Raw genomic sequence first — 26371 nt, 5'->3', positions numbered from 1 at the left:
GCTCTTAACTTATAACATTCTGGTCTAGGCTCTTAAAGGTGCAATAGGTACCCTTCTCTGTGAACACACAGACATTGAAAAACGGTCCATCAATTGTATATTTTGAAACCCGAATTTAAGGACTATAAACACAGGCACAGAGGGTGAGGCAACATGTCAGTGAGTCTTTTTCAATGATAGGAAGGGAATTACAATGGACAATATAACCGATTGTACCATTAACTTATAACATACTGTATGGTCCAGGCTCCTAACACTCTCGTTCATCCTTTTTGCCCACTCTGATGTCTCCCTTTGTTATTATTGTGTTGTTTTTTTCAGATGTTAGTCAATGTTAGTCAATGTTCCCATGTTGTTGTTTTACGATGGCTATGTCTATGTTGTTACTGTTTCATCCAGGGTTTTAACTTTTCTTATTCATTTCTATGTAAGGTGAATTTGCGTGTCCAGAAAAGTGCCAACATATATCTTCCTACTTTTTTAAAAGTTAATCTCAATCTTTGTGTACTGTATTGACCTTTCATTGTGTTCTGTAGAACAAGACAAGGGGTTGTTGCCCTTCACGGGTCAAGCAAGAAAACTCACACAAACATTATTATCATTAATAAAGTTAATAATGTTTTATTCAACATTAAATGTCTGCTATTGCTCAGTATTTAATATTCAGAAATAACTGTAATAAATAATAAATTATCAATGTGATTATCATGCTAAAATTATATGCTGCAATAGAAGACAGGCTAAGATGATTGGTGATGTTTTCACATTTCTCCATCGTTGCAGTTGACATCTGCTCATGTGATTCATAATTTCAGATATTATTATGTCACGTGACAGTACGTGAGTGTTTTTTCCAATCCTACGTCTTGTACGTGAGCGAATCTAGTCACGTGGGGCTATGTGCGTACGCGGCGGAGTTGGGTGTGAAGATGGCGGACGAAGAGGCCGAGCAGGATCGCTGCGCAGAGAGCGCAACCAGTGCAGCGATTGTGGCTCTTCGAGAGCGGCTGCAGGAATTAGCTACAGCTTTGAAGGACAGCCCGGATACTCCAGAGCAATCCGCCTCTCAGTATTGCCAGGATTTCTGCCAGGTTAGTCAAAAAGCGCTGTTTGTGCATTCTGGCGATTCCAAAATAAACCTCCAGTGCGATGTCGTTAGCTAACGTTAGCTAAATCAGACCGACTGCTGAGGAAGGGGCTGTCTGAGCAGAAGGGGGAGGCAATCCTTTGTGTATGTGTACGGAAAGGAATAATGGTTGTTGCCAGCTTCATTATAAAAGCATGTAATCGTTTAAGCCTGCCTTTTGCATTAATTCAGCAAATTAACGTTCGTTACCTGGCATGCTATCGACGTAAGTTCATTGAGATTGTGTCGCTTATGATTTGATCTACCGAAAAGGCAGACTACGGTAACGTTAGTGATGTGCATCTCTCATTGTCATGTCAGACGTGCCCAGGACTGTCGCCAGCTGTGTCATAACATTCCCGTCTTTATCACTGCAGAAGAGTGACCGTGGTTGTGATGCTAATCCAGTGCTTACTCAACGCGAAAGTAGTAGTGGCTAGCCAAGTACGCTGGCTGGCTATGTAAGTTATCGAGTCTTTTCGGGACGGCAAGTTATACACGTTATACGTGGAGTTCAGAAATGAACCTTCTTGTAACTTAGCTGACGTTAGCTTGCTAGCAATATTGAATAACCTGTCTCTAAGGCCCTGTGCGTCTGCCACCACAATTTATGACTCTGGGTCTCGTAGTTCGTGTTAGCTCGCTAACAACTATCCTAATGGTACTATGTGGTCCGTATTCTATTTCTAATTTTGGGTGGTGGGCACTGGGAAGTCATCGTAGGGTGCGAGCTAACGTTAGTGTTTTGTGCATAATATTGCGTTAGTTGCATGGTGATGGCTACAAATATGAACCTCATTTGCATTGGATCGCTAGCTAGCTTGCTACATCTAGTTAACTACAGCAGCTGGTAGTATTTTATGTTTATTAGCTACAACATTATGTTAACTACTTGGGTAATCTGATAATTAACGCTTATTGGTCGACATTTTGTAACGTTAGCTAGCTGGTGTCATGTAGCTAGCCGCTTTTTAGTTCGAGCTTTAACGTTGGTATTAGCTAATTTCTTCGATGTCAACACATTTCAACAACAATCCGCCCCAAGCGCATGGCTGCTGCAAGTTGAGAAGAAAGCCTGGAAAACACCGTCTGAGTTGTTTTGGATAACTGTTCATTTATTTTTGTTTACATTTTCTATTTGTTAACTGCGTAGCTAACTATTTATGCACCATTCGACTGCTGAGTTCACAGTGTCTGTCGTTTGTAGGACTTGACTTTCAACCACCTACCTCGACCGAGAATCTAACCTTACCACAAATGTTTAACTTACGATTCTGTCATGTCACGGTCTGATTTACTGACCTGTATATTTATTTCCAGTTTAACTTGACAGTTAGCTCGTTCGTGTACGTTTGCTAGCTAGCTGTCTATTATTGAGCCAAATTGAATAATGAATATATGATTCAATGTGCATTGTTAGCTGAATGAGCGCTTGTGAAAACCAATCTGTCATTAACTAAAGTAACCCCGTCATCATGTCCTACGAGGCTCTTAATCTCGACATCCAAAAGCCAATATGAAAAATATGTTTAATTAATACTAGTTCATATTTGTCTTATATTTATTGTTTTATTTTGCTTTAAGTTACGTTCTAGGCATATTGATTTTAAGTCGTGATGTATTGACAGTAATATGACCAATGTATACCTTTATATGCGAGTTATTATTTTAAAGTGCTGAAGAATCTCCAGGATAAGCGAGCTGTGAAGGGCTTTTTCAAAAGTACATAATGCGTTTTAATCGATTCCAGACTATAGTGTATATGGTTTCTTTCTGCAAAATAGTCCACTTAATGGATTTAATAGAAGTTATGACGTTATGGAAACATCGAGCAGGAGTAATTTCGTTTTTCAATTTGATAAAGACAGGCCTGCAACCGCAACTAATACGATGCAGAGTTTCTGTTTTCATAGGTGCTGTATGTGTGTGTGTGTGCGTGTGTGTGTGTGTGTGTGCGCGCGTGTGTGTGGGAGTGGGAGAGATAATAACAACTACACTTGATGTGTACCCTATTCAGTTGATTGAAACTAGAGGTTTGAAGAAGGTTTTTTTTCAGAATCTGTAGAATACTACGCAGTTTCAACTGCAAACGCGTGAAGACGTTTTGCTGGAAACCTAAAACTTGCATTGGTGGTTGATGTGGAAGAATCATCATTGCAATAAAGACTTCGGGCTGTGGTTTCCTGTCAAGACATAAAGCGAAACCAATCGAACTTCGAGAGAAAGAAAAAGCATTGTTCAATATTCTTTCGTAAAGCGTTGCCGTTTGTTTTAGATTTGCAAGTGACTCAACATTCTGCGTGAAGGTCATCGTGGTTGAATCGTTTTGTCAGCTGTTGGTTTGGAATTGACATTTTAGAATGCTGCATTAAAGTGTGTTATTTGATTTAATCCAAATTTTAAGCATTGACAGCTGAACAATAAGCCGGATCTATAGAGTAAATAAATACTTGTATTGTGTATTTAAAATTTTCACCTGAAAAAAAAAGAGCCCACAGTGAACACAATATTGGCAAGTGCCCAGAATTAGCTGTGAGTGGCATACATCTCCTGGTGAAAGTCGGGCAGTAGGACATGAGTTTGCAGTTCAGTTTTAGTGGAGCTTTGACAAATGCATAACAGAGCAGGCATGCCAGACATTCAGACCACATTCCATTCTATGTCACCGGAGTGTCAGTCACTGGACATTTGTGCAGAAATTCAGAATCGGAACTCTTTTGAGTGCAATAACCGTTGACATCGGCATTTTGACATATTGAAACGGCTTTGCAAGATTTGACAAATTATTTAAAATCGAATCTGCATAGGGGGTTTGTCGGCAAGTTGGCTCATTGCCATGGTCCGGAAGCTGACTGACACACAGCACAAAGTGACCACACTGAAACCCTCAAGAGGCAGTGACATCGCTTTTAGTGATCACATGACCCATACGCTTTGGCGGATATAGCATGATTAGATAAACCCAGATAATAGCCTATGCACTGTGAAGTTGTCACATTTAATCTCATTAAAAGCATTAGTGCGAATGGTACTATAGTATCAAGTCATATACAGCAGGAAGGTGCCGAGGTACACTGAGTGAGGGCTTGCCCCCTATTGCCTCAGTGAAAATCCAGCATAAACTCTTAATGCAATGACTTGATTGTAGAAACTGTAAGTCGCCTTGAGGAATGGTATCCATAAATGTATTATTCAATGATCAATGAACCATGTTAATGTCACCACCTACTTGATCTTGTTTGCTTTACAGTAGAAATATGTAATGACATAAGCAGATTTGGCAATGAGTACAGAGCAGTACTTGGCTCATCATAATATTGAGGCTCACCAGGGTTCATCTGTGCATATAGAAGCATTGCATGGGGGGGGGGGGGGGTATATTTCACAGTCCGTTACTGTTATTGCTAGAATAAAAAGTGCATTTAATACATTTATTACATATTGACTTCCCTTTCACATGGAGGACAGTGTACAGTGGAAGAACGAACACACCCCCTCCAATGACTTTATTTATTTAACCATGTGATGCTGTCATGACATGCGGTAACATGTAGTTCTTCATCAGAACATTTTGAAAGCCTACAAGTCAGGCTTTTTTGATGCAGAGAAGCTTCCAGTTGAAAAACAAAACATTCCCACAGTCTCGTGCAATTGTATAAAAAATACTGAAATTCCTGTTTGAGCGCATCACATTCCATTAGTATTTGAATGGCTCCCAATGTGATTAAAGGGGCACACGTGAAAGCAGAATGAATTCAAGGAATTCAAATTCCAGCCCTTTTTCAGAGAGGTGGATTTGCAAATGAATTCTGTTATTCATTACTACTCATTACCCTTCAGGTAGATCACGTGAAGAGGATTAGGAATAGAATGTTATGATTTGAGAAATACTGACTTCAGCTTACACAGTTATCTATGAAGGATTATGATGTGACCTATCTTCGCCCCACTGGGCCGCACACATGAAAACAAAGAGTACGCACAACAAATCTGTTAGTTGTGTTTCTTCTGTATTTGCTTTTTGCCTGTAAAATTTTCTGACAAACAAATTATGCAATTTGCATATTTTAGGGAGCAAGCTTTTGGGAGTTCGGGAGATACTTCTCAGTGGGGGGAAATATTTGACCGCCTTGTATTTAAGCCTAACCACCATGAAAGCAGATTGTTGAAACCAAATGATTTTGGCCCTTTACTTTCATAACAAAATGATCGCTCACTTGGTGAAAGAAATTCCAATATCATATGAGAAAGCAAATTCTTTAACCCATCATCTGTTATTGTATAAGCAGCCTTCTCTGCTTGGTTTTTTTTCACCTGTCCACCTTGCATTTAGCTTTTTAACAAAAAGCAGTCCCTCTCAATTATAGTTGTATCTAACTTCTTCCATCACCCCACCCCCCAAGTTGCCCTCAGACTACCTCTTCTGCTCAACCTCCCAGTAACCTATTGCTTCCTGTTGTGCTATATGGCCCAAGTTCCAACCTGCAAGAACATATCGGTAGCCTGTAAGGTCATGGATATGTTCCACTATTTTCTCATGGTAAGGCATATTTCACCCACATATGCTTTTCCATGCCAAAATAGTGGAGCTCCCTTGGAGGCCTGTCAGGACGAGCAATGTGGGCTGGCGGAGCTGGGGAAAAAGTGTTTGCAGTGAGGGCGGTCCTCACTCTGTGTGGGGCTTTTCCCATGTGAGGGGTTTGGGTGATTGGAGCCAGATGTTTCCGCGAAAAGGCCGTTTCTAGTCGAGATCCCTCCGCCTAAGTCCCCGGCAGTTTTCTTTCAGGTATCTCCATGTTAATGAAGCCAAATGGAGTCCATGTGTGTGTACGGGCCTCCTTCACTCGGAAACGGGTAAACAGTAGAATTCCTCGACTGATGCATGCAATACATGTGGGCCTGCAACCGGTTTGAGAGGTTGAGTGGAATTTTCTTCACTGTGGACTCGGAGACACGGAGAGGGCTCAAACTTCATTTTCAAATGGGAAAACTTCATTGGGAAAACGCGGGAGAGCTGTACCGAGAAGGCCAGTTTCCGAACCTCTGTTTCATTGTTATTTATGGATGTAACAGATTTACTCATTGTCCTCTGTTTTCCGTTTAACGCTGGTTGAGCTAGCCCGTGTGTGAATGAATGTCTGGCTGGAGGCAGCAGCCGTCCTTGGTAGCTGCACACGAGAACGCAAGGACGGGGAGGAGGGAGGGTCGAACTCGGGCGTCCGCGTAGCTGCAGAGCTCTTTTCCTTTCACAGCCGCTGCAGGTAATAATAAAGGTCATATTATCCACATGAAATGTATATCGCTCGTTTTGTTGCCAGAAATAACACAGCGGGGCTGGCTGTTCGAGTACCGCAAGTCAGAACAGCCCAAAGTATTTTTTGGGGAAACTAAGGTTTGCCGTTCACGGTTTTAAAACTCCAGTGCGGAACAGGTTACGCCCTCGTTTCGCCACGTCGTTAAAGGGCCGCTAATGAAATAATTTGTGTTTTTGTTCAGCTGGAGTCAGTCAGTGCGGTGTCCCTAATGAGAGGCTCCGGGCTCCTCCGCGCGGGGAAGCGAAGAGGCGCTATTTACTACACCCCCGCTGCTCCTTCTCTCCCCGCGGCAGCGTAGCGCTCGCTGCAGAAACGAGTAACCCCCCCCCCCCCCCCCCCGCCTCCTCCGCCCCCACACACACCCACGCCGCGGTCGAGATGCTGCGCCGTCTGAAGACATTTGAGACGCGCCGCTGCTTTCAGTCATGGCACGTAGGGCGATGAATATGCATGACCCGACGCCGCTTTTTCGGCCGGACACGTTCCCCCCTGCCAGCTGTCTGCCGGCTGCTTTTGTCTTCCAGGTTCTAATTAGATTAAAAGATAAGGGGGGGAGGCAGGAGGGGAACGGTCGACATTATCTGTCCGCGAGAGGTTCGGTATGTTTGGACGGCTTTTCTCTTCCGCTTGATATCGATGATCGGACAAAGGGGAAAATCCACGGCCCCGTCCAAGGCCTCTCAATAGCCTAATTCTCTTCCTTTTGTGTTACCGCAGGCCGCTTATTTAAATCCCTCTAACCTTAAGTCATGTTGCATGGGAACCAGTAAAATTAATTTCTTATGTGAATACTTGGCTTTGCATCGTTAAGTGCTACAGGGTTTGAATATTGGATTTCAGTGAAGCTGCCATTACCAAAACTGGAGGACACTTTGCCCTGGATTAGTATCATGTTCGTATGCTGGAGTTCATAAAAAATTTAATATTGGAATATACAGGTGCTGTAATTTCCAGGAACACAGATGAGGTTATATGGAAATGCTCATCTATGACGAATGTTGGTGTTTTGAAGAAGAGAATTGGGGGCTTGGGAAAGGACACTTGACAAGGACAACCACAATGTGCTGCCCAGTTGGGTCGCCTGGCTCTGTTGTCAGCAGCTGGGTTTTCAGAGAGCCTGGGGCCCCAATCACAGCCAGGCTGACCCCCGTCGGTGTCCAAATTCAGTCACAGAATGGAGCATGCGATCGGCCCTCTCTACGGTGGGATTAATGTGACCTTTGACATTCACGTCAGCGAGGCAGCTGTGATATGTGATACCGCATTTACATTAGTTAATCTGGCTGCGCTGACGTACTGAAAATAAATGCGTGTGTGAGAGGGGGGGGTGGGAGAGAGAAGGAGAAGGAGAGGGAGAAAGAAAGAGAGACAGAGAGAGAGGGAGGGAGGGTGAGAGACAATGAGGGAGGGTGAGGGAGATGTTTTAATGGCTGCCATAAGCTACGTTTCTTCGATTTTTAAAGACAGCGTGGCTAACAGGTCGTGCCCGGCCAGGCGTTGCAGGGGGCCTTGTCCGTATGAAGCCTTTGCGCGGTGATGTCTGTGCATTGATCAGATAACACCGCGCCCTCCCCCAGACAGAGAGAGAGAGGAAGCGGTGAGACTGCCACAAGCGCCTGCAGAGCGAGATCACAGCCGAGCATCAGACGGAGAGAGACAGCGAAGGTGAACCAAAGGGGAACACACTATGCCACCATGACACTGGAGATTTATATCTGGTGTGTCTATTAGTCTGATGGCTTTTTTTCTTCCATTCACAAAGCTGTTATGAGGGCCTCTTTTTTTTTTTTTTTTTTTTTTTTTTTCTCTCAATGGCTTTTAATTTTGTAATTGTGTTTGTGTTTGTGTGTGTGTGTGTGTATGTGTGTGTGTGTGTGTATAAGTTCTGCTTGCGTACTTGCACTCAATCAGTGGCCACTTCATCAGGTACCCGTCTAGTACTGGGTTGGGACCACCTTTTGCCTCCACAACAGCCTGAATTCTTTGAAGCATGGATTCAACAAAATGCTGGAAACCTTGCTGGATTCCTTAGTGATTTTGGTCTATGCTGACTTTATGGCATCATGAAATTCCCTCATCCCAAAGCTGCTGTATTGGCCTGAGATCTGGGGACTTTGCAGGCTATTGGAGTTACTGTCATTGGAGTTTGTGGAACCCGTTTTGAGGTGATGCGTGCTTCGTGAAATGTCACATGGTGCATTATCCTGCTGGAAATGCCTATTAGAAAAAGGGTAGGCTGTGGCCATAAAGGAATGCACTAGGTCAGCAACGATGCTTTGGCATTCTGCGTCATTCAGATTATGTTCACCTGATATAAAGGGCCTAATATGTGGCTAGAAAACATTCCCCATACCACTCGACCACCAGAGGCCTGCATTGTTCACACAAGCCTTGGTGGATCTCTGGATTCATGCTGTTTATGCCAAATTCTGACCCTATCATCTGTATGTCACAACGGAAATTGAGATTCATCAGACCACCATTTTTCTAATTGTCCAATTTTGCTGATCACATACCCTTGAAGATGAGGTTTGAGAGTTAACACACCAACCATTCTTAACTGCAGGTCAGAAGAGTGTGACGGTCCATTCTTAATGTCTAGTTCAACCTCTTCACCATGTCTGCTTGCTTTATTTGTCGCAACCACACCTTTCTCTCTTTGGAGGTGCTGGCTATACACGTTTGCACACAAACATGGACATATGTACATACAAGCATTCAATATTTTATTTCTTTACCGTGATGCTTTCTGCGTGATGTAATAAACAGGGTAGGCCTCGGAAAAGTTCTTGTGTTGTGTAGTATCTGGTATTGGTAAACGTGGAGTGAGAGGGTTTTAGTAAGCCGCGTGGGAAGCTGGATTGAGTCCTGCGGGCAGGGCCGCGTCAATGGAGCCGTCTCCCCCCCCCGGTTCAGGTCACCTCCACGCAATTACCTCCCACAGGGAAGTCTGAGTTGCGTCTAATGAAAACTGCCCTTTTGAAAATGTCTCTTCTTCAAGACTGCGCCTACGGCCGGCCGATATTCCACAACAATAATTATTGAACGCGGTAACAATCATCGCCGCCGTGTTGTGTATTGCCTTTTCTTTTCATCTTTCGTTCTGTATTCATACCCGATACGATAAACATCCAAACTTCAGAGGCTGTGTGAACTGCTTCCGGGGGGGAAAGAAAACTCACCGCTGTTATCTTTTGGGTGTTGATAAGACAGCCAATTGGCACAAAGCCCTTGCAGCTTCCATAAGATTGACAGCAACACATGGCGGTGAGGATTGTTATTCAATTCAGTACTTATCTTTGCGGTATATCACCCTGCCCTACCTGCAACCAAACGTTCTCGTTTACATATTTCAGTGTATGTAAACTCTTAGATGGGTTGAGTCAAACGTAATGCTGTGAGGAATTTGAATGATTAGCATGTGATTGTAAAGGACAGAAAGCATTGAGGACTCTTCAGAAAGAGTGCCAGCGCAATGTTATGCTTGAGTGCTAAATGGTAAATGGCTGGCGTTTATATTGTGCCTTTATCCAAAGCGCTGTACAATTGATTGCTTCTTAGTCACCCATTCACACACATTCACACTCACACCAATGGTGGTTGGCTACCCAGCTCATCAGGAGCAATTGGGGGTTAGGTGTCTTGCTCAGGGACACACCAAGGGGGGATCAAACCGGCAACCCTCCGACTGCCAGATGACTGCTCTTACGTCCTGAGCCAATGTCGCCCCATTTTTATCGGCTTGAGCAAAGAATGATGTTGCTATTGGGAGTCCTAGTGTTGGGAAGCACTGTGATGTTTGATTGTCTGGATAAGAAAGCAGGAGCTGATTGAAATATCTTTCGTTTTTTTCCTGAATGAATGATGATAAACGTTTCTATAGAGGAAGCGCGATACGGCATTGACTTGACTCCACACCGACTTCCTCAAGCCTTTTGTGGAAACAGACCAGGTACCCGCGCTTCCGTTTCGTTTTACCTCGAGTGACTTCCTGTCAGGTCATGGGGGGTCATGCGTGCAGCGTTCTCAAAGGACCTTTAGAGGGAGCTCCCGCTAAAGTAAACTCTAGATGACCTCCCATCCCGGCGAAGTCTGAGCTCTGTCTGCCAAGCCTTTGGTCATTCTGAAGTGCCTTTAATGCGTCCGACAATGGGGCCGTTGACTGCGCCTGCAGCCAGCAGGGCTTCGCTTGGGCAGAGTGGAAGGGTCTGCTGTGTGCACGCCTCATGATGTGGACACAGCCTGATAAGGCTGCAGTAGGAATTTTCAAGCAATAGTTTGAATAACCGAATAAAAATAGGCCTGCTTCCTTTCAGTTGCATGATATGCAGGTTGGTTGTGCAAGTTTAAATCTGGAAGTATGAAGTGAACTATCCATTTTTTGTCAGTGTAAGATTTGAACTTCTTTTTAAAATGGGTTTCATTTTAGAATTGGTTATACAGCAGTAGCGAGCCGGCAGGCTGTGGAAATTCCATTTGACCTGCTGTTTTGCTGATTCTTTGAGCAGCGTTGACATCCCCAACTGTGTTGCTTTCTCTGCCTTTTTAAAACATTCAGGAAATAGGATTGCACACACAAACGCTGAAAAATGGTTTTCTTTAAAACACCATGCAACTGATTCTGTGTATAATTTCTCGCAAGTAGATTGTGAGCATTCACCCAAAGTGCCTTGATCGACACAGGGAGAGTAATGGTCATCATGACCATAATGGTGGTGGTAATAATGATGTTCTTTGATTAGGTTTATGCAGATTTTTGGTAATAAGAGTTTTAGTCTCTTCAATATATTAAACTAAGTTAGACAAACAAAAGCTTCAGTGGGCCGGCAAATCAAATAATTAGTCGGCAGGGAGTAATTTTTTGGTTTTGTAGTCACTCCATTTCAACAATGCCTGACATTGATGACTTAACTTGGTTGGACAGCTAGTTGGACATTACATATGCATGGCTGCTAATGAGCATAGCATGTCGGTTACCACATCTCCAAACAAATGAGCTGCTGCAGAATCCTGGCAACATGACATTGTGCTATTCATGAAATCCCAAATTTACTGTTGGCTTACAAAACTTCTATTACTGTTTCCTCATAGCTCAAAAACATTATTACATTATTAAAACGACAAACTTATACTTGATGAAACAATATTGGATGTTCTGCCATTTTGAATTTGGAAAAATCATAATTTGGAAAAGACATGGCACCAACAAGGCACCAACATGGCTCTTAAACTGATTTCTTTCTTTGAATGTTTTTTGTTAAATGATATCCATGCTAATCAAAATCTAGTGCAATACAATTTTTCCTCCTCAGTTGAGTCAGGGCAGTCTGACTCTACTGTAGTCTCTTAAAACTACAATCTTTAAATAAGTTATTGTACTTGTGCATTTGTCTGAGGCTTGTGTAGTTTGTCAAATTCAATTTTATAACATTTTATTTAGCTCATATCTTTTTACGAAGAACTGGTCACAATACGCTTCACTGTGTATCCTGGCCTAAACCCTCACAAAGCTAGCCAAAGGAGACAGTCATTGTCGTTATGTCATAGATTATAATATCTGTGAAATGTTGATATCATGCTTTTTGGAAATCGGGAGTCTGCTTTTGCCAAGCACAACAGAATTTTCAAAAGGTTTTATTCATATAACAATTAATGTTTGGTATGAAATACAGCTACGATTTATGTGTCAACATACAAATTGAACAGAGCTAATATTTCCATAAATAGTAGTCTTGTCGTTATTAATAACATTTCCTTTTTTGTTCTGTATCTTTTTAATGATGTTTGTTTGTGCTGTGACTGAGAAGGGGATAGAATTTTGTACCTCCTGTCTGCAAAAGTGTAAAGACACTGTCTGCCAATTGTCTTCACATCTGTTACTGTTAAATCTGCAGTTTCTCAAAATACACTCAGCAGGAAACCACAGCTGAATTGAATCCATACATATAAGCTGCAAAGCGTTTCTGGTGTTATGTTGCTCGGGTTAATGTAACGTCATCATATTACAGAAATTGCATTTCATTTAAGTGGAAGAGAACAATTATCCTTTAGAACAGCCCATTAGCCCCTTTGTGAGAATGACTTCTGCCTGGAAGAAAGTGGATAAGATCTATTCACGAGGGCTTAACTTTTGTCCCCCAGAACCGTAACTATGTTTTCATTTTAGGGGCTTTTGCTATTGATGACCACATCATCTCTCTCTCTCTCTCTCTCTCTCTCTCTCTCCTCTCTCCTCTCTCCTCTCTCCTCTCTCTCTCTCTCTCTCTCTCTCTCTCTCTGCCTGTCTTTCTCTCTCTTTTCTCTGCCTGTCTTTCTCTCTCTCTCTCTATCACACTCCCTCTCTCACAGACTCTGGTGGAGTATGCTGGCCGTTGGAGGATCGAGCAGGAGCCTCTGCCTCTGGTTGAAGTGTACACAGTGGCCCTGCTTAGCTACGCACGTGCCGCACCCTCCCTTTCCCCACAGTGTGAAAATGTGTCCCTTGTACTTGAACGGCTGACCCTGTGAGTATACTCTCGCTTTCCCTCGCTCTCTGCGCTACCATAACCCCCCTCAAGTCCCCGTACATGTTTCAGATTTTTAAAATATTTACCACAAAATGTAAAACCTCTGGCCACACTGTGAGCAAGAAGGATACGTTAATTATACAGTCATACCACAAAATGTCATTCAGCATTCACCTGTCAAATTGCTTGAATTTTGTACAGTTTTGTTCAAGAGGAGAACCAAGCAATGCACCTGAGATAATGGAAAGAATGTCTAGAAATAGGACATGCTCCAATCATGCCTATTACTAGTCTTTCCAATCTACATAGCCCCCCTCCCTATGTCACTGAAGGTAAGTAAACTTACCTAAACACGGTGACTTCATAAGTGCCGGTTTAGAGCTTTGAAGTAAACGTATTTTAGGTTTATTGCAATCTCGGGAGTGTGCGTTTTGCCACATTGTTCAGCCCCTCTCCATCTGGCTTGTGAGCGTCATGAACCCAAAACACATAAGCCACAATTATATTGGCTCGATACCATCTTGAGCGTCTTGGGATTTGAGAGTCCAAGGCCCATTTGATATCTAAACCCTCCACCTCTGGCACAGTGAAGAGCTTTTACTCTATGGGTCACTTTGGGCTAACAGTGTCACCAAGTCCACCTTGAAGGCATCTGCCTGCACTAAAAACCTTATGTCTGGAATACCAGGGCTTTACAAATTAGTGCTTTTAGTTATGGTGAAATTCCTGCTTCTGGCATCCAGTGGAACTTCAAGGACCTCATCGTACTAGTGAGGTCAATTTATGGAGTGTTTATTGTGTAGAAATTGGAATGAGACCAGAAAACTGGAAAACGTGATGATTGCCAATACCTCTCTTTTCATATTGATTGGTTGCCCTGGGCTTGGGTTGTATTGCATAAGCTATTATTCTGTGAAGGTTGTGCCGTTCTTGTTTGCGCAGGTCCTCTAGTTGAAGCCTGGGTCAATTTCTACTCTTTGCATAGTTTGCATAATTAATGTTCAACAGAAACTGATTTTTGATGGTTATTGGACGGATATTGGACCCACACTCTTACTAAAGAAGCCTTCAGTTGAAAATGTGCTCCTTAGAGTGACACGGTGTCGCTGGCAAAATTTCCAAATTCAGGCCAGATCAAAAGTTTGTCCTGAGAGCCTCAGGCCCATCGATTTGCCTTTTTTGAATTCATACAATAGTTTTCAAACAAGCAGCAGCGACAGCAGTTAATCAATGCCCCCGAGTCAATTGCCCACGTTTTCAGAGCAACTTAGAAATCCTGAGATCCACCACCTCCTTTCCCCTCCCCCCACCCCAGTCCCTTTCTCCTTTTGCATTGATCCACCTGAACGATAGACCACATGTCCCATAATCTGCATTCATTGATTTTCTCTCAATGCCCCAGGACGAGCAGAAGCTCCTTCAGTAGAGCAGAGTTTTTTTGTCTGCGTGCGTGCGTGCGTGCGTGCGTGCGTGCGCACGTGCATGCGCATCTGCGTGTTTTAACATTAGCTGTGATGTGTGATGGTGAAGGCAGATGGTCGATGAGTTCAAGGAGTCATATACGTGCACACGAATGGAAAATACAAATGAGTGTTCTACTCTGTGCAGCCTTGGACAGCTGTTTTATGAAACCCTCTATAGCCTTTTCATTTTTGATCAGTGTTTGCTATTTAACTCGGTTGCTGATTAGAAGCACTCAAAATATTATTCCTTTATTTCCTTTGATGGCAAACATTATTAAAAAAGATATATTATAGAATATATTTCTGTAATGTTGGTTGGCATGCTGCTGCCGGCAGTAATCAGTAGTTGCGTGAGCAGTTTGCTTATATAGTGAAAGCTCTGCTAAGGTTCTGATAGTGATGTCTTGTTTCGACACAGGAGCTGTGTGGAGCTGCTGCTCTCGTTACCTGAGCATGTCCCAGTTGCATTGTGGGAGCAGTTCCAGTCGTCTGTGCAGGTGGGTGTTCTGTTCTGAAGATATTTGTTATTGCTTGGAAATGTGGCACACATTCACTGGTGGACTGTTTAAGAAGGATTAAAATATTGCTGGCAAATTTTGCTCGAGCCTCCAATCAACACTTGCACATGAGATCGATTTTCTGGTGTTCAACAGATTTGTAGTCTCAACAGGCCATTTGGTCTCAGCTGGCTGGTGAAACTAAATATGCCTTGATATTGTCGCTGAAAGAGCCTTTTAGGGGGCTAATTGAAAGTGCCTTTACTGATCACCTCTATTCTACACAGGCAGCCCATGAATTGCTGCAGGAGAAAGGGATCTCTCAGCTGCAAATGCTGTACGCTGTGGCACAGGAGAAAGGTGTATGGAGCCATGCAATGCTGCATGGTATCTTCTCCAAGGAAACGCCCGAAACAGAAAAGGGTGGGCATGCAATTTTTATTTTTTATAGTTATAGAACTGATATTTACCAAATGGGTATGGAAAAAAATAAATGTGTGGAAAGACATATATGTAATGCTCTGTCAAATGTTCATGTTTCCAACATTGCAGTTCAAGAGTTCCTGGCACTGGAAGGACCAGTTCTCCTCGAAATGCGAATCAAGCACCTTATTAAAGAAAACCAGCTTGAGAAGGCTGCCCTGCTAGCAAAGGAATGCTCTGAATATCCTGGTTTTGAAGGAAAAGGCCACTTTAAACAGACCTATCTGGTCTGTCTGTGTGGAACAGTGCCTCAGGAACCTCTGATGCAGGAGGTGGGTCCAAAACAGATGAAGGGATATTAGGCACTTGTTCTTTGAACTGTTAATGGCTCCATTGTTTATTTTGTTGTTGATTTGGATTTGAGGCTATATGAAATTATACATTTTGACCAATGAGTTTTATTGATGAGATGGCTTGAGTATTTTGATTATTACAGTATATTCTGTTATTTAGAAACAAACCCAGACAGTAAATCTTAATCTTAAAAGCCTTATGTCTATTAAAAAAAAGAAAAAAAAAAAGAATAAATAAATAAACAAGAAAAAAAAGATGTAGCTTCAAACCGGTAGTGGTACTTTCAAAAGTGTTCACCAAAATCGTAATGCATTTGTCCACAAGAGGGCAGGCTAAACCACTATCACAAATTTGGTAGTACCATAGTACTTTTGTGTGTCAGATATGCAAAAGCCTGCTGACATCTGTCAACATCTGCCATGGCCTTTATTCAATCATAATAATTATGACTTACAAGATAATTTGGTTCTTGTCACAAACTCAGTTTGGCAAGGTCCCCAATTAATTGTTTGCCAAAATTATGGAGAAATGTGGATTGAATCCCAATGTCTTTTTCCAGATTAGTAGTGGAATTACATGGTGGATAGTTCGGTCGGTCATACTGTTTTTGCTGCTAGTGAAATTCAAGCTTTAGCCAGTACTGCTGGAAAGACAAGCCTACCCTCTCTGTGTACTAGACATGCAAGGTCTTGTTACTGCAATGACAAAGCTGAAGTCTGTGGTTAGCAGGGAGTCAAATATCAGGCGGTCATGAAGATCTGTGGCACTGCTGAGCAAATGTGGACTGAAGTTTTAATGTGTCTCCACGTGCGTCCTTATGTCATTGTTTCTAACTGTGCTTTGAATTGCATTATTTTACTGTAAGTAAGTGCCTGTCATCTCGCCATACCAATGCAGATATCCAAAGTGGACTGCCGAGACGCTCTGGAAATGATCTGTAACCTGGAGTCGGACGGGGATGAGAAAGGGGCCCTCTGCTTGTGCTCCGCGTTTCTGACGCGGCAGCTTCTCCAGGGGGACATGTACTGCGCCTGGTGAGTCAGCTCTCAAACACAAGTACTCTAAACGCCGTGAGTCACTCTGTTTTCCAAACAGTATGCCTTATTATGACTGTTTCATGATTAGCATCTGTTGATCTCTACAAAGGCTGGTTTTAATAATTGAGGCTTTTGGCCTCTAGTGCCAAAAGCAAATGTTCCACAAATGCATCTGCCTGACCTACATATTGCACGTTCTTGCATATTCTTGACTTTGAATGTCATAGTAACTCCCTGGCCTGTAATTTTGATTTGTGTTAACATGCAGTATCCCACTGTTAGTCCTGATGGATGCTGACTGTATTCCTCTACAGGGAGCTTACGCTGTTTTGGAGCAAGTTGCTGAAGCGACTAGAGTCATCAGTACAGGCGTTCCTGGATAGATGTCGACAAATGTCATCGCTTTCTAAAACGGTCTACCACATCCTGTTCCTTATTAAGGTCATCCAGTCTGAGGTGAACCTCTCTCAGTGACTTTCATTTCATCTGATGTATGAGAAATGATAATCCCACTCTCGGGTGGATGAATGCGTTGCTTGTCTTCACAAACAGCTATATGTACATGGAAGCAACTTGATTTAGTGTAGTACTGTAAAACATCATGAAAGTAAAGCTCCTACAAAATTGCAAGTAATTAACTTTGATGTTCCCTGAAAAGTCTAATGGATGATTGCTTATTAATGTGCAAAATAATGTTCTATGTTGTATTTGTTCCAGGGAATATTTTTTGACTTTATTTTATCTTTTTTTGCAGATGGAAGATGTGGGGCTTCCTGTGTGCATTGAGTTGTGCATAAGAGCACTGCAAATGGAATCAGATGACAGTGCAAACACCAAAGCCACCATTTGCAAAACCATCTTGTGCTTGTTACCCTCTGATCTGGAAGTGAAGCGGGCCTGCCAGCTGACTGAATTCCTTCTGGAGCCCACAGTGGATTCATACTATGCTGTGGAAACGCTCTATAACGAGCCCGACCAGAAGTTTGAAGAAGAGAGTCTCCCTGTACCCAATTCCCTACGCTGCGAACTGTTGCTAGTATTTAAGACGCAATGGCCGTTTGACCCCGAGTTCTGGGACTGGAAGACCCTAAAGAGACATTGCCTGGCTCTGATGGGCGAGGAGGCATCCATTGTGTCCTCTATTGATGAGCTCAATGACGGTGAGAACCCGGAAGTTGCTGAGGATGAGGAGCTGATCAAAGGACACGAGGTGTACAAAGACCAGGCAGAATCCTTCTGGGACACTACAGCGGAACTCAATGAAATAGAAGATGAGAGGAAGAAAAAGCGTGAGATCAAGAAACTAAGGGAAAAGGGGTTCATATCAGCAAGGTTTAGGAACTGGCAGGCCTATATGCAATACTGTGTTTTATGTGATAAAGAGTTCCTTGGACACAGGATTGTTAGGCATGCACAGACGCATGTCAAAGACGGGATCTACAGCTGTCCTATATGCGCAGAAACTTTTGACTTAAAAGATGTATTGGTACCACATGTGGCATCGCATGTAAAGCAGTCGTGCAAAGAACGGCTTGCTGCCATGAAAACAAGTAAGAAGTTGGCAAATTCAAAAACCGGTATTCCTAATTCTGCCATCGAAAAGAATGTTGAAAGGCTGGACCGGAAGCCTAAGATGACAGATGGACCTGACATTTTTCTAGATCGTAACATCAGTGGCAGTCTTGAGGCATTCACTGCCAAGAATGACCTCTCTGCTCTCAAGGTGGAAAATGCAGATGAATACACATGCCCTGTCGTCAACTGTAGAAAGGGTTTCAAGTACTACAGGAACCTGATAGCCCATGTGAAGGCACACCGAAATAATGATGAGGCTACGCGTTATCTGGAAATGCAGAGCAAAAAGGTGGTTTGTCAGTATTGCCGTCGACAATTTGTTAGTGTTGCCCACCTCAATGACCACCTGCAAGTCCACTGTGGCATCAGGCCATACATTTGCATACAGCTGAATTGTAAGGCCAGCTTTCTTTCCAATACTGAGCTTCTTGTTCACAGAAAGGAACATGCCATGTTTAAGGCCAGGTGCATGTTCCCCAACTGTGGGAAGATTTTCCATGAAGCCTACATGCTGTATGATCATGAAGCGCAGCACTACAATACCTTCACCTGCAAAGCTCCCAGCTGTGGTAAATTATTCCATAGTCAGTCTCAACTGGATCTACACCAGGAAGAACATGTTTCAAAACCGGAGGAACCCATCAACTCTGAGGGCCAAACTCAATCATTAGTCAAGACTGAACCTCCATCTGGTTCTCTTATGGAACTAAACCACTCTGCCTTTATGGCCTCAGAACTGCTTGATAATGATTCTTTCCATCTGCAAGATGTCGTTGAACAGAGTGGATCAAGCTCAGCTGATGATACTCCCTCATACCTTCCAGGACAGGTTAAAGTGAAACATTCAGTTGAGAGCATGCTGAACCAAGCTCAGGGTCTCTTGCAGGAGTCAGAGCACATCATGGCTTTCAAGACCGAGCTTCCAGATGAAATGCAGCAAGCATTCCCTTTGCCGTGCCCTGACGGCTCTGGCATCCAGTCTTCTGTGAGCACCCAGTCATCTGACTCAATTCAGCCCGAGTTGGGGGACTCTTCTGTGCCCTCTCTTCTGCATGACCCGAGGAACACAGTTGCCCACCCATGTGTTATACAAGGCACTCATCCCTCATCATGCTCAACCATGTTACAGGGCCAGGGCCAGGCCCAGTTAATGTTTCCGCATGATCACAATCAAGATGGAAATGCTGAAAGAAACATAGGTAGCTCTGAATGCAGAGGGACAGTGCCTGTACAACATCCAGGCTCATTTCTGCAGACCCACCAATCTACTAACAAGACCCCACTCCATATGTCCACTATAATGGCTGGGATTCCTCCATGCGTTACCCCTCAGGCAGTTCTTCCACAGTCCACTCCTCTATCAGTGGGACTGACTGGGACAGCCGGTACAGTTTCACATACTCCATGCAACAGCAATGTTGTACCACCTGAAGGTGAAAAGGAGAGACACAATTGTGCATTTGAAATGTGTACTAGAAACTACAGCTCCTACAGGAGTGTCACAAAGCACATGAAAGCAGCACATCCTGAGTTTTATGTAGAATGGAAATTAGCCAAGAGGAACAATAAAACCCTCAAGCCCAGTACACAGACTGTGACAACTGGAGTGAAGCTCAATTCAGTCATACAATCCCGAGATAATAGCCGAAACAGCGGTCCTGTCCCTTTAGTACAAACACAGAACATAGCCAGCCAGTCTCTGCAGTACTCAACAGGGGGCACACACCCTACTGTTGCAAATCAGTCATTTTCCACACATTCTGCTGCTGTCACAAACCAGGCTTTAACTAATCAATTGGAAAACATATTGAATCCCATATTGCTGTCCCAGTTGGGAAGTTCTCCAAATCAAACCAGTTCAGTGCAGGCACAAATTGGGCCTAGTTTGCCATGGACTGCACAGCCTGGGAACAATCCAGATCTTTCCCAGCAGGCTGGCTGTCCTTCTCACTTGATGCCCTCACACATGCAAGGTCTTTCCAATCAACCTTTCTCTTCCCATTTGAACACATCCACTACTGGGCAAAGGTCAGATACGCAGCATAGTGGCCAGCCGGCATTACAAAACCAACACATTGAGTCCACTGATCCCTTCCTGCAGTCACACATAGACAATAGCGCTAGACTTTCGGAACCGATGTCGGGAGAACATTTGCGTCCCTCAGATTTCACTGCAAACATTAGTCCAGGTACACCAACCCAAATGGACATTACAAACAGAGGGTTTGGGCACATTGAATCATCCAGTCAGATCATTGCATCGAATATGGAGGGACTAGCTAACTCCCTGTTAACATCAGCTATGGATAACATACCGCATCCTGCGCTGCCTTCTTACTTGGATAGTCTGAAGGACCCAGTCTTACCAGATCAGCTTGAAAGTTCTGCAAATTCTTTGTTCCAGTCCCAGAATCAAAACAGTCCATATTCAAATTTTAACAACATGCAGTCAGATTATCCTGCCCAAGGAAATTCCAATTTGCAGACAAGCACAGATCCCGTCCTTCCTGAAAATATGAACACATCAAGAATGGATGCCATAAATCCAACTGTTACAAGAACAAAGCGTAACAAAAGAGCAAAGTGGCCTGCTATCATCAAAGATGGGAAGTTTATCTGCTGCAGATGTTTTAGAGAATTCCCAAGCCCCAAATCACTTGGTGGTCATTTGTCAAAGCGTTCTCACTGCAAAGCATTTGATGAAACTGACCTGACTGCAGATTTGCCAACATCATTTCTTGATCTTCTTAATTCACCACATGTTTTGAATGCTCACCAGCAACCAGTAGCTTCTAATTTCAACCCTAATTCAGTTATTAAAGAACATTCTAGTCAGTCTCTAGGTACTGGCCCATTAGAACCTAGGTTCTTTCCTAATGTTACTTTTCCTCAAGCTAATGGTTCAACTTACACAAATGATGGTGAAGAAAATGACGAGATTCTGAAGCAAGTCCTGGACAATCCAAGCATTCCAAACCTCTTTGAGCCTTCTGGAATTCCACAGCAGTCCTTCCAGAATCCCTGTAGTTCATATTCAACCGACAGTTGTTTACCAGAAAGCACAGTTATACAACACACTGGAAATATCCAAATTAAGACAGAGAGTGAACCCCACAGGGAGGATTTCATGAAGTCGAGCTTTAGCAGTAATGACTTTTCTGATCCTCTTCTTTCTCAAATTTTGGCAGAAAACAACACTGCAGTTTCATTGAATAGTCTACCTACAGACCATTTAAATCAGATACTCAGAGCTGAAACTCTGATGAAAATGAGGGAACAGAAGGGGAATGAAGAAGAAACCCAGACGGGTGGACTTTCAAATGACGGTCTTCTGGCTGCAATGGCCAGTCTGGCACAAAATCTCATGACAAATCCTTTGCTGCAGATCACCTCACCTGACCCTCAAAAACCTCCGCTGATGCCAAGGAGCCCACAAAGCGATTCCTTGAAGTCTGAGAAGAATGTCAAGAAGAAATTACGTGAGCAGATTTTAGCTGGAGACATCTGCAGACGAGGCAGTTTATCTCAGGCAACCAGCGTTGATGCAAATGCTAGCCTGAAGAACCTTGATTTACAGGAAACCCCAGCTGCTGTCCACAGAGCTTTAAGTGGCAGTCAGAGATCTGAGCCATGTAAGGTGATTCAGATGCCCTCTAGTGGTGAGAAAGGTGCTGACCTAAACAGCTGTATAGCCACATCTATGCCCATTCCTCAGAGTGATGGGGTGTTGCCAATATCAAGTTCTTCACTGCCTCCTGAAGCATCTGTTTCTGGAGCCACTGTGACCAATGATCCCGATCCAGGAGCAGATCTGTTACCCGCAAATGAAGAGAAAATAATCCTTGAAATTCAAAGAGCTTTAGAGAAGCTTGATTTAAGCATGGAAATGACTGAAGACATTCAAGTGGTGAATACTTCTTCAGTCAGTAATCCCACTGGCAATGATGCCATCTCAAATAATGTTGAATCGGTGGTGGCGAATACCAGTATTGCAAATGATGTGCAGGTTGTTGAAGATTTTGTGAAGCCATTTGCATGTGAAAATGAAGGCTGCAATTACAGGGCCATGACAAAAGATGCACTTTTCAAACATCTCATCAAAACCCATAATTACACAGATGAAATGATTGTTGAAATCAAGAAAAACCATGGAAAGTTTGCACCCTTTCGCTGTCAGATGTGTAGTAAGACATTCACCAGAAACTCAAACCTTAGGGCACATTGTCAAACGGTTCACAGCTTGTCCCATGAGGAGATGGTCAAGCTGAAAATAAAACGTCAGTATAACAAAAAAACTGAGAAGTTTGAGTTGGAAGTGAGCAATCGGCAAATCAGTGCAGTAAAAACTAATCCCATGTGTGTTCAAAATGTCAGCACCTCAAACCCTGCTCCAGTGAATGAGAGCTTAATGCAACAGTACATGTCTGCAGATGGAAGACCTGAGCGATTAAATGTGGCCTCAGTTCAAAATGCTGTTTATGGACAGGGGTGGATAAAACAAGAGTATCCTTCATCAGCTTTTGAGCAGTGTTCCACAAGCCTAGCTGTTCCAGAATTATCTCAAGAGGACGTCCTCTCAGTTTGTCTGCCAGTGCAGCAAACGCAAGGAATGTCCAATAATTTTTCAACAGGGGTGCAAGCTCTACCGGCAATGACTATGACTGGATACCACATGCAGGGTCAAGCCACGGCGTATGCTCCTGCTACTGAACAGTCTTCACATGGACAGCATGCCTCGGGGCCTTCAATTCCCAGCCAGTGCCTAGCAGTGCCACAAAGTGGGGGATTTTTACCTGCTGTAAGCACACCTATGACGCATGTTTCAACTGGGCTCTCTCAAGCAGACCCAGTTTTGAGTGGGACTCTCTCTCCCGATAGAACCAAGAGGCCTAAAGTCTGTAAGCCAAGAATTACAAAACTTAAAGTTGAGAAATCTGATGTTGAAATCCCCAAAAAACCTAACCAAAAAAGGCCCGTGGCTAAGACTAGTGAGGCAGATGAGGGTTTTAGCCCCTACAGGCCGTACCGCTGTGTCCACCAGGGATGCACTGCAGCTTTTACCATCCAGCATAATTTAATTCTCCATTACAGAGCTGTTCATCAGTCTGCTTTGCCTAAATTTGAAGAGAATGCTGAAGACGAAGAGGAAAATGAGCAGGATAATCAGCAGGAGGAAGTCAAAGAGGACCACGAAGCTGCGGCTAGTGATGTGGCTCAGGTGAATGAATTTAGATGTCAGGTCAAGGACTGCTCCAGGATATTCCAAATGGTGACAAGCCTTTTACAGCATTATCTTCAGCTGCACAAATTCACCCTGGATAAGGCCGGTGCTCTGATGTCCACCATCAACCTGGGGAGATTCCAGTGTGATCAGCCAGACTGCCCTGCATTCTTCACTGCATTTTGGAAGTACATTGGACATATTGAAAATGATCACAAAGAGACAAAGGTGTCCAAGGTTGAACCTGTGGAAGGTCTATATAGGTGCGAGGTTGATGGCTGTGACCGCGGTTATGCAACACGATCAAATCTTCTGCGACACACCATGAAAAAGCACCAGGATCTTTATAAACTCCAGCTCATGACGCAAAGGAAGAATCAAGAGAGAGAGAAACTTTGTCCTAAGAAGTCCCAGCTTGGTCCTGTTAAGAATACTAATGGGAAAGAGAACATGCAGGACAACAAAAAAACAATCCAAAAGGGTTATGAGAAAAAGAAAAGTGATGAAGAAAAAAGTAACCACTGGACAAAGTATGGAAAGCCCTCTTTGAAATCCAAGGAAGAAGCCTCAGCAATGTGCACCAAGAAGTTCCCCTTGCAATACCCCTGCATGATAAAGGGATGCGAGTCAGTAGTGAGTTCAGAGCGGAACATACTGAGACATTACATCAGACATGGACTCTCTGAGCGATACCTGGAGGAGCAGAGGAGCCACTTCATATTCTGCAAGAAGTTACCACGTTCCTGGTACAGAGATCGGTCTTCCAGGAGCGAGGATTCAGAAAAGTCAGAGGAGAGTTCAATAGAATCATCAGAGAATGAAGACCTGGATGAGATGGACCATAGAGGGAGCGACACAGAGAGTTCAAAACCCACCTCAGGGAGGGAGGAACCAGAGCTGTCTGATGCCAAGCAGTCCACTGACGAAAGCTCTGAATCCAAATCTGTCGCCTCAATTGTGGTCAAGCGGAAAAGAGGGCGGCCGAGGAAGATGACCCATGAGGAGCCAGTTGCTCACAGAAGGACAGAAAGATTGAGGGTAACGAGGAGCAACACAATCCACCATGTTGGTAATGGGTCAGACACCTGCAACACTGCCGCAACCCAAGAAAAGCAATCTGATCAAAACATGGCACTGAACTCCTTTAAGCCCATGGGGTTTGAGGTGTCTTTCCTGAAGTTCCTGGAGGAATCGACACAGTCCGCACGACCTCCAAAGAGGCAAAACAGTGATGACATCTCAGGCGAGATGGCACTGAAACGGCAGCGTACCATTCAACTGAAAAACGCCACGGTCTTGTGTAAAAGGTCAGATGCATACATACAGCCAAGAGATTCCCCAAATCGTATAGACTTCAAAAATCCACAAAAAATCTTATCCTTGAGGAATGTCAAAATTGTGGTCGATCAGACCTTTTCGAAGGGCACTGATCGTTTGCTAAAGCAGCTTCAGGAAATGCGACCTATAGTGATACTGCAAAAGTAGACCATACAAATGAGTGTTAACTGACTGGGTGAATGTCTCCATTTTCAAAGCATAGTACTCAGGATTAGAACATGAACCTGCTGCTGACTGGTGTCCAGAATCAAAAATGCATTTCGATTGAATATTTTCCAACACTAAGCAACAGTCATTTGTTAGTTATAAAGTGGACTACAGTAAAGTTTTAATTTTTTTAAATATTAAAATTATGAAAGTTATTGGTTTTAAAGTTTGGGTAAAACATTTATTTGGCTCTTTTATGGGAGAACCTGTACAGTTGAACTGATCTTTTATAGTAACTATGTAATGTGTAGGAAATCAATACTGTAAAGCATGTTTGTATTTATGAAGCTTCTCATGAAATTATGTTGCCTTTGCAAAATGAAAACTTAGAAAATGACTCAAGTCATTACATTTTTATATATCCCCATGGGACTTATTTTGTTCTGTTAGCAATTGGACATGGTGTTGTGTATAGTTTGTGATTTGTTGTTCTTGTAAACCTTACTTTGTAAATGTAAAAAAACTGTAGATAATTGTGTATATATAGTATTTGTTCTTTAAAGTAACTACTACCACCAGCGGTCTGTAAGTCAATCCATTTAAACCATGTTTTATTACAGCTTGCACTACGTATCTGTGTGTTTTATTCACATTGCAATTTTTAGTGTGATATTTTCCAGTGTCTTTTTATATGTTTACATGCATTTACCCAAACCGAGTATAAAACAGTATTTTAAATGACTTTAAAAATAATGACAAACCTGATTTTTCTTTTGTGCCTTTCACTGCTGCCAGAAAATATTTCATTAGGATTTTTAACCCCATTTTGAAGCCATGTGAAGCATGGCTTTATTGTAAGTGTGATATGGTACACCAGCAATTTTTACATCATTTGTGATTATCACTGCACTTGTTAAAGACTAAGCAAATTTGTTTGTTTAATGTGAAATGTACTTTGGGTTATATGATTTAAGTTATTTTTAATATATTGGTTGTAGAAAAAGAAATTATGTTTTGATTTTTCCCTTTTAATTTTAGCACCATAACAATCACTTTGAGCATGTACATGTTACACCCACATATTTTCCCATCTAATTTGTTGCCACATATTCCACGTTAATAGCCTTACTGAAGAAGATGCACTGATCGGCCATTTCTCTTTGGCTTGTTCACTTGCGCTAACATTATCTACTTAGAAATATCAAGATTTTCCACATAATGACCCCATTTTTATTTTGAAGACTGTATTCTTGTACAATGTCTTTTGTCTATATCTTTAGCCATGTTTAATTATCATAGATTATCCTGGACATCATAAAACCTTTTGAATATTTTATTAACATGTTTTCTGATTTCTTTTATTATTATT

General features: G+C 42.9%; 1 protein-coding gene across 1 annotated transcript; it reads left to right on the top strand.

The window, feature by feature from the left end:
• The first annotated feature begins 929 nt into the window (after nucleotides 1-929).
• On the top strand, nucleotides 930-25626 carry znf292b (zinc finger protein 292b). The gene is made up of 8 exons (XM_061241734.1): nucleotides 930-1091; nucleotides 12790-12944; nucleotides 14829-14907; nucleotides 15195-15330; nucleotides 15460-15662; nucleotides 16582-16718; nucleotides 17036-17177; nucleotides 17476-25626. Exons 1-8 carry the CDS (start codon nucleotides 930-932, stop codon nucleotides 25000-25002), a joined length of 8541 nt encoding a protein of 2846 aa, XP_061097718.1. The 3' UTR covers nucleotides 25003-25626.
• The last annotated feature ends 745 nt before the right edge of the window (nucleotides 25627-26371 follow it).

This window comes from Conger conger, chromosome 5 (assembly GCF_963514075.1).
Source record: "Conger conger chromosome 5, fConCon1.1, whole genome shotgun sequence".
NCBI lineage: Eukaryota > Metazoa > Chordata > Actinopteri > Anguilliformes > Congridae > Conger > Conger conger.
The sequence above is the reverse complement of the archived record's forward strand: the minus strand, read 5'-3'. Positions and strand labels throughout refer to the sequence as shown.

Excerpts from the sequence above, each read along its gene's own strand:
- znf292b (XM_061241734.1), top strand. The coding sequence starts at position 930 with ATGGCGGACGAAGAGGCCGAGCAGGATCGCTGCGCAGAGAGCGCAACC. Across the intron at positions 14,908-15,194 it reads AGTTCCAGTCGTCTGTGCAG|GCAGCCCATGAATTGCTGCA; the intron begins GTGGGTGTTCTG and ends TATTCTACACAG. Across the intron at positions 15,331-15,459 it reads AACGCCCGAAACAGAAAAGG|TTCAAGAGTTCCTGGCACTG; the intron begins GTGGGCATGCAA and ends CCAACATTGCAG.